The sequence below is a fragment of the Podarcis erhardii genome (assembly GCF_964252035.2).
Source record: "Podarcis erhardii genome assembly, chromosome: 1".
Lineage (NCBI taxonomy): Eukaryota > Metazoa > Chordata > Lepidosauria > Squamata > Lacertidae > Podarcis > Podarcis erhardii.
The window spans coordinates 108,540,233-108,554,201 of record NC_138497.1 but is presented as its reverse complement, the minus strand read 5'-3'; the positions used below and the strand labels follow the sequence as shown (position 1 = coordinate 108,554,201).

General features: G+C 39.8%; 1 protein-coding gene across 2 annotated transcripts in view; it reads left to right on the top strand.

Annotated features, from left to right (window-relative positions):
* Window positions 1-12,170, top strand: part of LY75 (lymphocyte antigen 75) — a 45,126-nt gene extending 32,956 nt beyond the window's left edge. For both annotated transcript variants that reach the window (XM_081870532.1, XM_081870531.1), the window contains exons 25-35: window positions 781-1,007; window positions 1,755-1,923; window positions 3,435-3,599; window positions 5,705-5,827; window positions 7,554-7,748; window positions 7,871-8,091; window positions 8,339-8,513; window positions 9,061-9,225; window positions 9,417-9,533; window positions 10,556-10,723; window positions 11,233-12,170. In XM_081870532.1, the coding sequence (XP_081726658.1) occupies window positions 781-1,007; window positions 1,755-1,923; window positions 3,435-3,599; window positions 5,705-5,827; window positions 7,554-7,748; window positions 7,871-8,091; window positions 8,339-8,513; window positions 9,061-9,225; window positions 9,417-9,533; window positions 10,556-10,723; window positions 11,233-11,417 (1,910 nt within the window). In that variant the 3' untranslated portion in view covers window positions 11,418-12,170. The remainder of the gene's footprint in view (window positions 1-780; window positions 1,008-1,754; window positions 1,924-3,434; window positions 3,600-5,704; window positions 5,828-7,553; window positions 7,749-7,870; window positions 8,092-8,338; window positions 8,514-9,060; window positions 9,226-9,416; window positions 9,534-10,555; window positions 10,724-11,232) is intronic.
* The last annotated feature ends 1,799 nt before the right edge of the window (window positions 12,171-13,969 follow it).

The following is a 13,969-nucleotide window of genomic DNA, read 5'->3' as shown; positions in this document are numbered from 1 at the left end:
GTAAATTTGCATATGAGACAAAATATTATTAAAACTTAATGCACAGTAGTTTCATTATTAAATGATGCATGGAATGTGTCACAGGAGGTTTCATTTTAGGAGAGGTCGCTTTATTTTCACACACAGTAAGGAATACTACTTAAAATGGTGCCTGTGTCAGCTGCAGTTTTTATAATATTCCCTTTTTTAAATAAAACAAAACATTGATCAATCAAGGGCATTGATTGTTTGACCTCTTAAGTGATTGCTCAACTAATTGTTGCAGTTCTAATCTTACCACCTCACTTGAGAATATTATGAACAACATGGGTTAAAAGAACGGTAAAGTACCCCTGACAGTTAAGTCCAGTTGCAGACGACTCTGGGGTTGCGGCACTCATCTCACTTTACAGGTCGAGGGAGCCGGCTTTTGTCCACAGACAGTTTTTCTGGGTCATGGGGCCAGCATGACTAAGCCGCTTCTGGCGAAACCAGAGTAGCGCACAGAAACGCCATTTACCTTCCCGCCGGAGCGGTACCTATTTATCTACTTGCACTTTTTGGCGTGCTTTCGAACTGCGAGGTTGGCAGGAGTTGGGAGTGAGCAGTGGATTCGAACCGCCGACCTTTTGATGGCCAAGCCCAAGGCTCAGTGGTTTAGACCATGGGTATAATACCTTTTAACAGTTTAAAACAAAATCTGCCCAAGACCTAGGTGATGTGTTTTTTCTTCTTCTAAAAATCAGACAGTTAGATGAATGATACCATTTCTCTTGCTCAACTATTTTGTTCTTTCATTAGATGAGGCAGAAAACCAGACACAGCAAGTGCTTAATGTCACCGTGAACTATCTAAATGTCACATACACTATAATTCTGAAGAACTTGACATGGCATGATGCACAACAGGAGTGCCTGCAGAATAATATGCAGCTGGTTAGCATCACAGGACAATACCATCAGGCTTTTCTTGCTATGCAGGCTGCCCGTTATAATTACCCACTGTGGATTGGACTCTCCAGCGAAGATGTAAGGCTTGTTTCTGAACCAATTCAAAATATGTCACTCGAATAAGAGGATTTGGGGAAAACCTACTGAGCTATATAAAACAATGGGGTAAAATGACAGACCTTTGCTGCCGCTTTTGTCGGTGGCAGCAACACGTCTTGTGAATATATGTTTAAAAAGGCTAATATACAAATAAATAGCTGTGTTATGCAGAATGAGCACAGCACATTAATTAGAAAGTAAAGTCCCTTCAGTCCCACTGAAATCATTGTTGTGGGGGGAGGGTTGGCAAAGCACGCCCAACTTTCTTGAGAATCACTAGAGTTAACCTGCAAAAGTAACAACACACACAAATTACAAGCGGATATATCTCCCTGGGTGGGTCAACAAATATACTCAGATTCTGGTATTGCTTTGTTCTGCTTTAAGCAGACCTTAAACAAAACTGGTACATGAAATGCATTTAGGATTTGAACTTGGAGTTCTTGTATTGAAGATTAGCAGTACCCATTGAATCATATTGAACACGAGAAGCTATGTTATATTGAGTCAGACCATTGGCCCATCTGACACTGTACTGTTCACACTGACAGGCAGTGGCACTCCAGGGCTTTAGGCAGGGGTCTCCCCAACCCTTAAGTGAAGATACTGGGAATTGGACCTTAGACCTTCTGAATGCCAAGCAGATGTTTTACCATCAAGGAATTGCTCTTACTTGTCTTTGATCTTCATAATGTGAGCCTTTTTTCTTTACGGTTATGCCACCAGGATGGAATTCATTATCACTGGGCTGACAGAACTCACATTAGCTTTAGTCAGTGGTCCAAAGAAGACGAAGATTTACTTGATGAATGCGTATATTTGGACAGAGATGGACTTTGGAAAACATCTGACTGCTATACGCAAAAGCCAGGAGCAATTTGCTACCTTCCAGCAAGTAGGTTTGAATGAATAAATCTTTTATTTGCGTCAGAAATGAAACAACAATACTATATACAAATAATAGAAATAAAAAGTCAATTATATAAAATACATTTTAGGGTTTTGAATCAATAGTCAAGTAGTGGATCTTATTTTGATTGCCCCAGCTAAAAACCCTGCAACCTTTGCTGTCACCTGCTTTTATAGTTACTACATAAAATATATGCTACTGCTTTGAGAATGCTTTTAGATACATTGAAATAAACCAATGAAAACATTTTATTATATTTTTTTTAATAACCATTTTTTTTAATAACCATTAAAATCCAGCAGTACATCTAATGGTGTTTGTTATATCCATTGTCTCTAGACATACACTTACACGTTCAACATGCAAAATATTACTTAACGTAACTCCTCCACTGACAATATTGAGTGGTTGGTATCAGAAGATCTTGATTTTGGTCATTAACATAGTTAAAGAAAGGGGCCCGTGTGTCTTGGAAAGTGTCTCTGTTCATTATGCCTTTACTTGCCCTTGTGTGTCTGGTGAGACGCTCAAACATTGCTACATCCCAGATATTATTTTCCCATATGTTATGGGGTATTTCAGTCTGGTTCTTCCATTGCTGAGCCATCACTAATCGTGCTGCGGTCAGTAAGAAGCCTACTAGTTCTCTGTGGCACAGGGTGGAGTCTCTAAGACTATGTCCAAAGAAGGCAGGATTTGGAGAAAGGGATTGTCCTGTAATTGAGGGTATAATGGAGAACACTCTACTCCAAAAGTTTTTAACGTTGGGACATTCCCACCAAACATGAACCAGGTTTTTCACAGCCCTTGCCAGCCTGACTGGCATCCAGTGCCATCGGAAGATGGTCTTGAACGAGGCCTCCTGTAAGCAAGCAGAAATTTTTTTGAGCAGGGGGTGGCCCAGATTCCCTCCCATTTGTGATCTTCAGTTGGGTGGCCCAAATCTGATTCCCATACATTCTGGAGGCCTATAGCAACCCCTGCCTCATGATCTAATAGATTGCTGTATATTTGGGAAGCAGCATCCTTCAAGTCATATGCCTGGCCTGCCACATAATGATTCAAACAAGGTAAGTGTATGTAGGCTGTCTCCCCTGCGCACCAAATGGAAGTGCAAAAGAATGAGCCTGAGCTACCTGAAACCAGGTAGTATGAGTGCCTTTAAATTTTAATTTAATTTGCAGGTCCTCTTTGGAAATTGCTTTCCCTCTGGGAAGCAGGTCATGGGTTGTGTAAATGCCTACGTTCCCCCAATCCTTGAACTGTTGCTATTTATATTTGCGTCTGAAAGCTGTCGTGATCCAAGAACAGGACCAGTGGTGAATGGTCAGGGGCCAGAGTTTTGCTCCATGTTCTCCACACCATCAGTGCTGATCTAGTAAATGGATTGTCTATATTTTCCTTACCTCCTTCAAGTTGCTTTCTAGGCCAACTAATTTTGATTTGAGTAAATATGAAGTGCCTTTAAAAAATGTACCTTTTTCTTTCTTTTTTAGTTGAAACTGAAAAACCTGAGGTATTTGACTTTATTAAATGTCCACACAAGATTAAAAATACACCATGGATGCCATTTCGAAACAGTTGTTATTCATTCATGATAGCAAAAGACAGATGGAAAGGATTGAAGTCAGATGAAGCCCACCATTTATGCAGGATGATGAGTAAGAAGTTTCTGTTTAAAGTTTGTTTTGTATTTCTGTGTTCATAACTTTTGAATCATTTTTTTTCCAGATCTGAGAGGACTCTGCTTGTTTCCTCCATAAGAGTACATGAGTAGCAATTTCCACTAAAACAGCCTCTTCCCCCTCACCCCCTTACAACTGCAGTCTTGGGAACGCTGCAGTTGCTTCCATGTTACCACTGTTTCTTCACATAGTTGTACAGTGGTACCTTGGGTTAAGTACTTAATTTGTTCCGGAGGTCTGTTCTTAACCTGAAGCACCACTTTAGCTAATGGGGCCTCCTGCTGCTGCCACGCCGCCGGAGCACAATTTCTGTTCTCATCCTGAAGCAAAGTTCTTAACTTGAGGTACTATTTCTGGGTTAGCGGAATCTGTAACCTGAAGCGTATGTAACCCGAGGTACCACTGTACTTTATTAGTCAAAGGAAATAAGCAGGGATCATATCTGTGAACAGGCACAGAATTATCTACATAGCTGTGCAGGTTTTACAATGCAATCCTGTATGTTTGCTCCGAAAGAAGCCTCATTGAGTTCATTGGGCTTACTCCAAGGTAAGGATTGTATGTCACTGGAGACTTTTATTATATATGTGGTTCTCTCTGGCCTTGCTTGCACTCTGCTCACCGCAGACTTAGAAAAACATTGCAATAAAAACATCTGTTGGCTATCTAGATTTACAGTGTGTTAATGTGAACTATGTTGGACCTCTTTCGTATCTAGATTAAGTTTAAGAGAAATGATGCCTTTTAAAAGAAGCTTCTCTTGACCTGCTAGAAGGGCACCCAGGGGGAAAAAAGATTCCAGTGTGTAGGCTTCTTACAAAAAAAGCATTTAAAAAGTGAATGCAGTTTTGTATAGTTTTTTTTTAAAAAAAGCATTTTGAGTTCTGCTGGACCATGAATATTCCCTGCTGTTGCCATTAGCAATTGGTATTGAAAGCTATACCACCTTCTGAGCTTAGATGTTCTGTTTACCTACTGTAGATAAGTATCTCTCAGCTGCTACTGCCATCTTAAATTAATTTGTCTAATGCTGTTTTAAAGCCATATAATCAAGCAGCCATTATACTACATCTTATGGCCGTCAATGCCATATGTTAATTGTGTGAAGATTTGCTTTCTCTTAGTTTTTCCTGAATCTACTACTAGTTTAGTTTCATTGTATGACCCTGAAAGTATGGGAGTGGAAGAAAAATTATCTCCACTACACATCATGTATCATTTTATAAACCTCTGTCATATTTCCCCTCACTCATCTTTCCCCTCCTTTACTGAAAAGCTCCAAATGCTTTACCTTCACTGTATATGGAAAGTGTTCTGCTCTGTGTGGTGTGTGTGTGTGTGTGTGTGTGTGTGTGTGTGTGTGTGTGTGTATAATGTGTCAACCAGATCACTAGACAACCTCTCATTTATAGGAAAGAGTATTACAGTCCATTTCCTAATGATGCCCAATATGGAGTTCCCATTTCACACACTGCAGAGCCTTCATGAGAGAGAGCCATTGTGGTGCCCTCCAGATGTTGGACTACAATTCCTATTAGACCCAACCAGCCATGGCCAATGGATGGGGATGAACCAAGAGCAGTTCATCAGTGGGGTGGAGCCATAGCAACAACCTCCTGCAAACAGGGTCAATGCCGCTTACCAGGAAAAGTGAGACATTGACTACTTTCTGGGTGTATTGAAGAGAGCACTGGGTTGGTTCTGCCGTGCATCCAGACAACCCTGCTTCACCACCACTTCACCCTTCCCAGGAAGCAGCAACAACCCTACTGCAGAGAGGCTATTGCTGCTGCTCTACTATAGCCACCAGGCTTTTCTCCCTTGAGCCCAACAGCACCTAGTGGGCCAAAGGTTCCTCACCCCTCTCTACGCTTTTCCATAATTTATGTACCATGACCTCTGTACATCCAGACCTAAGAAAGAACAGCTGACTTCTGTCACTAATCATTCAAGATTATTATTTTTTTGTTTTGGTTTAAAAACTAAAGTTAACAGCTAAACCTTGAATTCATTTCATAAATTGTCTATAAAATCCTGCCAAATCCATTAAGTGATTTGACTTTTAAAAATTGCTTCAACAGATACGAATGCCTCCCTCTTGACTATCAGGGATGAAGATGAAAATAGTTTTGTTGTTGAGCAGCTCCATTCTTTCAGTGGCCTTGCTCGCTGGCTGTGGTTGGGTCTGATTTATGACGCTGAGGGTAAGTTGTAAGTTCTGTAAAGCCCTCTGGCTAGGATGAATGCCTTTCTTAAACACACAAAGAGACCAAAGCTTATAACATTGTCTACAGCCATTGATGAGGATTTAAAAAACAAAACAAAAATATTATATTTGATTAGAGTTCAAATTGTCAGGTTGATGAGTGAGAGTCTTAAAGCTTACTCAAGAGCATTTTGGGTAATTTGTTCCTTATTCAAGCTTATTTTTATTGTAGAATTTAATGTGAACCCGAAGAAGATGTATGCTGGATGCAGATTTGGAGGCTCAGAAGTCATTAATCATGCCTCTCATTTTTAATCTGATAAGAAATACTAAATGCCTAATGTTCCTGGTGCGTCTGCTTTTGAGCGTTATTTGATTATTGCTCAAATATGGCAGTTAAGGTTGCCATACTTCCTCTTTTTCCAGGACAGGTCCTCTTTTTCAGGGGTAACATTTCTGTATGGGGGTGCATGGGCTACTTTTTATGTTGTACATGCAGTACTAGACAACCAAGTGCAAAACATATACATACTGTGTGAGTTTTGCATGGTGCAGGAAAGGACCAGGTCCTTGTTTTTGTGTATTTTGAAAGGACGTTGTAGAATGTGCCCGCTCCCACACCCCAAGCGCCAGCCAGCAAGTGTGTCCTCTTTTTCGCTCTTCAAAATATGGCAACCCTACAGGTAGTTTCCTTTCTTGGGCCCTTCATTGCACAACTTCAGCCCACTCATTTCACTTGCAACTCTGGTTCTGCAGAAGGCAGTTTCTGTGCTGCTTTCATGTAAACAAAAAATGTTTCTAACAAATTAATGCAGTGGGAATACTGCAGATGTTGGGACAAAGTGGTATTCACCTGTTTTATAGATTTTATTTTACCATGTTTCACAGTATCTTCAAAGATTCCCCTGATAAGAAGGAATAATTTAGATGGAACAAACATTGGGCTCATCTAGACTTATGCTTCTCCCCACTGCTTTCCTCCAGGAAAATCTGACCTTTAGCGCTGAATCGGAGCAAACGTCAACTGGCTTTTCCATGGATTGACATTTGCTTTGATTCAACACTAAACAGCAAATTTTCTGAGGAAATACCTTTATGAAAATTCCCCGCCAAATACATTTTTTTCACCTGAAGGTAGATTTTAAAATACTGATTTATTTTTCCCTCTTGGCATAGTTAACGGTTCTAATAAAACTATTACAATGTTAACCTAAAACAAGGAAGAGTTAACATGGAATAGTAACAGAAACTAGATACGTCAGGTTAGGTATAGTGATAAAAGTGTAGAATTGTATATTTCACCATCTGCAGAGAGAAAATCCGGATGTTAGCATTAATACTGTTGCCCAATTCCATGTTTGTTACGAATGCTTATGTGAGTATTTAGATGCATTGGGGTGTGTGAGTGTATTAATATACAGTAGTTTCTCTGGATTTAATTTTGATTATAAGAAACAATTCTAAAGTGGGAAAACATTTTTTTAAAAAAATTGTTGATACCGTCAACAAACCAGGCCACATCCAAATAGCATATACAAAAGGTAAAGGGACCCCTGACCATATGCAAAGGGTACCTCCTTTTATTCCTAAGCCAAGTGTTGGTTATTACTGACCTTCCAGTAATGTTAACATTAGCCATTGTGGGATAATTTCAGCACACTCCTCTTTTCTAAATAAAATCTGTACCACTCATTGTGGAAACTTCTTTTGTTTGTTTTCTGCAGATGGTAATCTGAAGTGGGATGACAATACATACCTCTCATACAATAACTGGAGACTGGGGAGACCTTATGTAAAGAATAATAATTTTGTTGCTGGTATTGGTCTCGATGGTGTCTGGGATATGTACAATTACAGTGGCAACTGGTTACCTCAGCAATTTAGCCTACACAGCATCCTTGTCTGTAAAATAGAAATGGGTAAGCAATGTCTGCAATTTCGATTGAATTTCCAAAGGCCTATGGTATTATTATGATTTTTTTTTACATATGCCTAAAACTAAAAAAACTAAACTTCTGTCCTTTTTGTAATATTGAAATAGGACCCAAAGAATACAAACCACCGCTGCCTGAGAAACTACCCCATGGAAATAACACGTACTGGATCCTTCAAAAACAGCTCAGTTGGTATGACGCATGGAGAGAATGCAAACGAAATGGCAGCGATTTAGCCAGCGTACACAGCGAATCGCAGCAAGTGTTTCTGGAAAATATTGTAAAAAGAGATGGATATCCACTTTGGATTGGTTTATCCAATCATAATGTGAGTTTGAACTGTTTCATGTGCTTTTGCAACCATATCCCCATGCTATTATCTTTAAAGGTTTTGAGCCAGCTTTTCGTTTCTGTTAGCAATATTTTAACTTGTCTCATACATTAAACACATTGTAGGGACACGGGTGGTGCTGTGCTCCAATAATTAGCCGTGATGCCTGTTTTTCCCAATGTTTGCTAAAACAAAAAGTGACATCTGCACTTGTTCAACTGGAATCGAATTGCTCTCTTTCTAGGAAAGTGATTCTGATTTTGAGTGGTCTGATGGAAGCACATTTGACTACAAGCCCTGGGAATATGAGCATTCACATTCTCCTGGAAATTGTTTCTTACTGGACACTAAAGGATTTTGGAATCGCTTGGATTGCTCACATGGTGCTGATGGTGCTATTTGCTACTACCCTTCAAACAGTAAGTCTGCATTCATGTCTCCAGTGTGGAGAATGATGAGGGCAGATCCCACCCCACCCTGGCCCTATACTTAAAAGCAAGTCCTACTGGTTTTGAGACCTTCTAAGTAACCTGCCGAGGATTGTTGGCCACCAAAACCTTAAGATTATAAGAATAGCCGTGCTGAATCAGGCCAGTGGCTCATCTGGTCCAGCATCCCATGCTCACAGTGGCCAACCAGATACCTATGGGAAACATCGAAGCAGGATCTGAGTGCAACAGCATTCTCCCAGAAACTGGCATTCAGAGGTAGACTCTGGAATTCCATCTCAGGCATCAGAGGGAAAGGTCTGTATTCCCTGGGATGCCCTCCAATGGATCATAGTCCTGTACCTTTACAGTAAATTAAATTGCTCCAATACAGCAGCAGATATATATGTGTGTGTGTGCCAACAATCAGTTTGTGTTTATGTGGCAATGGCTTATCGAGGCTCCATTGAACCACCTGAATGGATGATAGGAGTACCTTAAGATGTTTGGATGATGATGATGATTTATATTTTCACAGAAGTACAGTCAAAGCAAGCAGAAAATCCCACATACTGCCCAAAAACTACTGGTAGTGCTTCACAGTGGATACAGTATAAACAGCATTGCTATGCATTTGATTTGGCATTTTACAATTTCTCTATATACAATTGGAAAGAAGCTAAAGAAGTCTGCAAGAAGCTTGGTACGTCCAAATTATGCATCATGTTACGTCTTAAAAAAGAGACAATAATATAATTAAGAATATTTTGGATAGAGAGCTGATTTTTTTTTGTTACTACTTTAAATGTTGCCATAAATTATTTCCATAAATGTTAATAAAGAGAACTTTCAAGAAGTTATTTTCACTTTTGACCACTAACATTATCCGCTTAGATCCTTCTGCAACACTTTTGACTATAGAAAATGAGGAAGAAAATAAGTTTGTGAGCGCACACTTACGAGAACATTATTTTGTCACTGGAAGAGTATGGCTTGGAATGCAAGAAAATGGTAAGCAGTGAATAACTATGAAGCACTTGTGACTTATAACTGTTAAGGCTGGAATCCTAACCGTGCCTGTTCAGAAGTAAGCTCCATTGAATTCAGTGGGACTTGCTCCTAGGGAGTGGGATTAGGATTGCAACCTAATACAGTGGTACCTCGGGTTAAGTACTTAATTTGTTCTGGAGGTCTGTTCTTGACCTGAAACTGTTCTTAACCTGAGGTACCACCTTAGCTAATGGGGCCTCCCGCTGCCACCATGCCGCCGCCGCACGATTTCTGTTCTCATCCTGAAGCAAAGTTTTTAACCCAAGGTACTATTTCTGGGTTAGCGGAGTCTGTAAACTGAAGCATCTGTAACCTGAAGTGCCTGTAACCCGAGGTACCACTGTACTGTGCAAGGCATAATAAGCAAGGCAGGTGAAGTCAGGCATCTCTCTTCAAAGAGAGTTAGCTGCATTCCGTATTTCCATTGATTTTAGCGAAACTGAAGTTTTATTTGTATTATGCTCCTGAAATTTACTGTGCACTACAAGTACATTATTAAAATTTTAATGAATAGAAATCAAATAAAGAACGTGCATTGCAACTTGGCATATTTTCCATGCTGTAAATAAAAGCACAGAGAAAGAGAATTAGCCAGGCTAGAGGGCATTAGCCAAGGATGTATGTACCTGGTTATTTCAAATCATTTCATCTATGTCTAGCTCTGCAACTCGCAGCCATATGCAGGCATAGAGAGATTGTTCGTTTTACCAGTTTTTATTCTGGCCTAATGGTTTTCTATCTATTCCTCTATACCTACCATAGACCTTCTTTCTTAGGCTTCCCTGCTTCTCAGTTCTCTGCATCCTTCTGCCAGCACTAAAGCTTTTAGAAGCTGAATAGACTCTTGACTATTGGTGCTTTGTAGACTTTTCTGGCTCTGAACATTATATAATTAAATTGCTGCTTGTACACACTGTAATAATTGCAGCACATTTTTGCTGTTAAGGAATAACTTTGTGTGTGGTTTTTCCCCTAATATACAGCTGAATCCATGAAGTGGCTTGATGGCTCAGAAATTAAATATGTCAACTGGGAAAAGGGAAAAGAAAAAGCCAATGGTAAATGTAGCATTGTGTTTTCAACAAATGGTACATGGTCCAAAACTGACTGCAGAAATCTCCAAAGCAGAGTTGTTTGCAAAGCTCCTCAAGGTATGTATGATTTTGATTTTAAAATAATGTAGCTTTTTAAACTGGCCTGTGATTGTGTCAGCAGGGGGGTCCAGTCTCTCATCAGGAGCAACTGTATATGATGTTGTGATATCGGTAAGATGCAGATGATGATCATCATCATGACACTAATAATACTATAGGTAATACCACACATAATAAATACAGAGATCTATGGAGGAGGAGAAAACCCATCTCCCTACAAAAACCTTCCTTTCCTGCAAATGTGTAGGGGCTCCCTGTGCTTCTGCAAACATGGACAGAGGTAATAGAGAATGCCCAAATTTCCTCAATGCAAAGAGCACATCAAATCAATAAAGGGCTTTTCTTGCTGAAAATGAGAGGAGCAAGGGCAGGGAAATGCTTTGTATTCTAGCTGGCATGAAGTAGCCTCACACAACTTTTGTATAATATATATGATTTTTCAGCCAAGTTGCTTCTGGATTAATAGTTACGGATGGATGACGTTGGGGTGTTTTTTTCCCTTACAGTCTCTAATCATGTAGGAGGAGCAATAGCTGTCGCTATTCTAATTATTGTCGCACTTGTTGCTGGATTGATATGCTTCCTTTATAAGAAGAAACGACTGAATTGGGGCGGATTCTCTTCGGTACGCTATGAACGGGGGTTGTACGAAGATGAAACGGACACTATGTTTTCCAGAGATGGTGACTGAGGAACAGTTTGTGCTGGATTGGGCTGTTTAAGCATAATTTTATAGGTTTTGGTTTGGCAAACCTATACCAAATGTATTCAGTAGCAGGTAAATGCTGACCTCTGGGTTCAGTATCTATTTTTTGTTCAGGGTGTGACAGCAACCTTTCCCCCACATTTGAAAGGAGGAGGGAAAGTCAACTGTTTTTCACCAACTGATTTAAACTCCAATCAGACTTTGCACTTTCCATGGTCTTTAAGATTTGCACATGCATTGAGATACGACCCTGAAACTGATTTTTGGACATGCTTTGATTTTTGGACATGCTCTCCTATATGAAGTATGATTGATGCCTAGAGAATCTTTTGGAATCGACTCACTGGACGCAAAATAACATAATGTAATAACTTGTATCAACCATACTCTTTTACAGTGGTACCTCAGGTTACATACACTTCAGGTTACAGACTCCGCTAACCCAGAAATAGTGCTTCAGGTTAAGAACTTTGCTTCAGGATGAGAACAGAAATCATGCTCCGGCAGTGCGGCAGCAGTGGGAGGCCCCATTAGCTAAAGTGGTGCTTCAGGTTAAGAACAGTTTCAGGTTAAGAACAGACCTCCAGAGTGAATTAAGTACTTAACCCGAGGTACCACTGTACTTAAAACCTATTGGGGTACAGAAGGGTTGTTTTAAAGAAAGAAAGAAACTTGAAATGCTTTTAATACAAACTTGAAATGTTGACCTTTTTCAATAAAAGTTCCAAAGATCCCTCCTATCTTTGGTTCAGTTCTTTAGTTAGCTTTTTAGTTACAACAGTTAAAAGAATAACAACAATTTGTCAGCCTGCATTTTGAAAACATTTTTAACTTTAATAAGCCATACCGTCCCCACACATACAAATGTAAGAGGCCAAATGGAAACCAAGGGCTAAATGAAAGATTCAGACCCCTAGTGTGTACTAACTAGCCTATAAAGAGTGGAACCTGGAGAAAGATTGTGGTTCCTGTTGATAATGTTTGACATTTGTCATTATTACCTCTGTCATATTTTGCTACTTCTAAAGGGGTACTCATTTTGTTCTGTACTAATACAGAAAACACATTGAGCTGTATGTATTGTTAGCCCCACTTAGGTCCATTAATTTCTGTGGGTGTCCTCTAAGTTGGTCTTCGTTGAATGCAACCCATTGATTAGCATCTAAAAGACATGCAGACGTAAGGGGTCAAAGCACTACCATGGTTAAATGGGGTCGTCCACATTTTCTTCTTCTGACTATAGCTCCTACTGTATAGCTCCTACTTCTAGGTGGTATTTCCTCCCCTCATGTCACCAAAGACTCTTTTTCTTGGTTCTATGTTATGACATGGTAGGAACACCTGGCTTCATGTGATAAGCTTCTGCACATAACCGGCTCACCATGTGGTGACAGTTGTCACATAGAGCAAATCAAAGTGGCCTCAACACAGCAGCCAACCCCTAACTGAGCTTTAGAAGAAGAGGGGTAATTATAAGACACATATCATTTAATATGTAGCATAATATTTGTCTCTTAGCCAAAATAAAGGAACAGCTTCTATTAGTATAACTCCATTAATTTAATAAAAATGTACCATGGAAATATTTAACTAATTGTTCAGATAATACTACTGACTTAAGGAATGCTGTCAAAGATAATAATAAAAAATAATTGGCTTACTACTCAATTTATTTTTATGCTAGGGGGGTTTTTGGCCAAAAAAGCCCCCCAAGAATCCCACATAGGTAGAGGATTCCCATCTAATAAACGAGACAAAAGCACTCCAAATGCAAATAGAAATGAGGTGCCTTAACAGATACATGAAGAAAATCTTCATGTACGAGAGCAGGAAATCATTGGATTCCTAGGGCTCTGGACTGTTTTTCCTTGGCCCAACGTCCATTGTTCTGCATACTATGCATAGAGATAGGAGCATATAGCTACTCAATCTTGTTCTAATTAGCAAAATGAAAGCCAGTCTATTAGCTTTCCTTTGGAAGCGTGTGTGCGTGCATGTGAGTCCCTTTTTTCAAGATTGTGTAACATCACCTATGGTGTGTCTCTGTGTGTGTGTGTGTACACATATACATATAGACACACACACACACACACACACACACACACGTAGGCCTTTGTCCAACTTCACAGTTAGCTCTTGTGAACTGCTACTAGTCTCTTCCTGCTATAGATCTCTTCAAGTGGGGTATTTCTGCAGGATCATTTAAACTGTGCTACTCATGCATTTCTGCCCACAAGTGTCTTTTCAGTGACAGCAGTATAATAATCTTATCAGTACATAATAAGGGAGGGTGATAGTGTGATGTATAAGGAGGGCCACGTATGTGGCTCTGCACACCTTCTAAAAAAAAACATTAAGCGTTTTGGAGAGGAGATATTTAACTGGACACACACTGTCTCAATCTCCAACAAGTGCCCTCAGCAATATAGCAGTCCCAATAACAATGAATGTGCTAGCTTGGGTAGTCTGTGATCTCCAAGACACAAAATGCTCCTCTTTTAATATCTGGAAATTGTGATAACACAACTGCTGCTGTT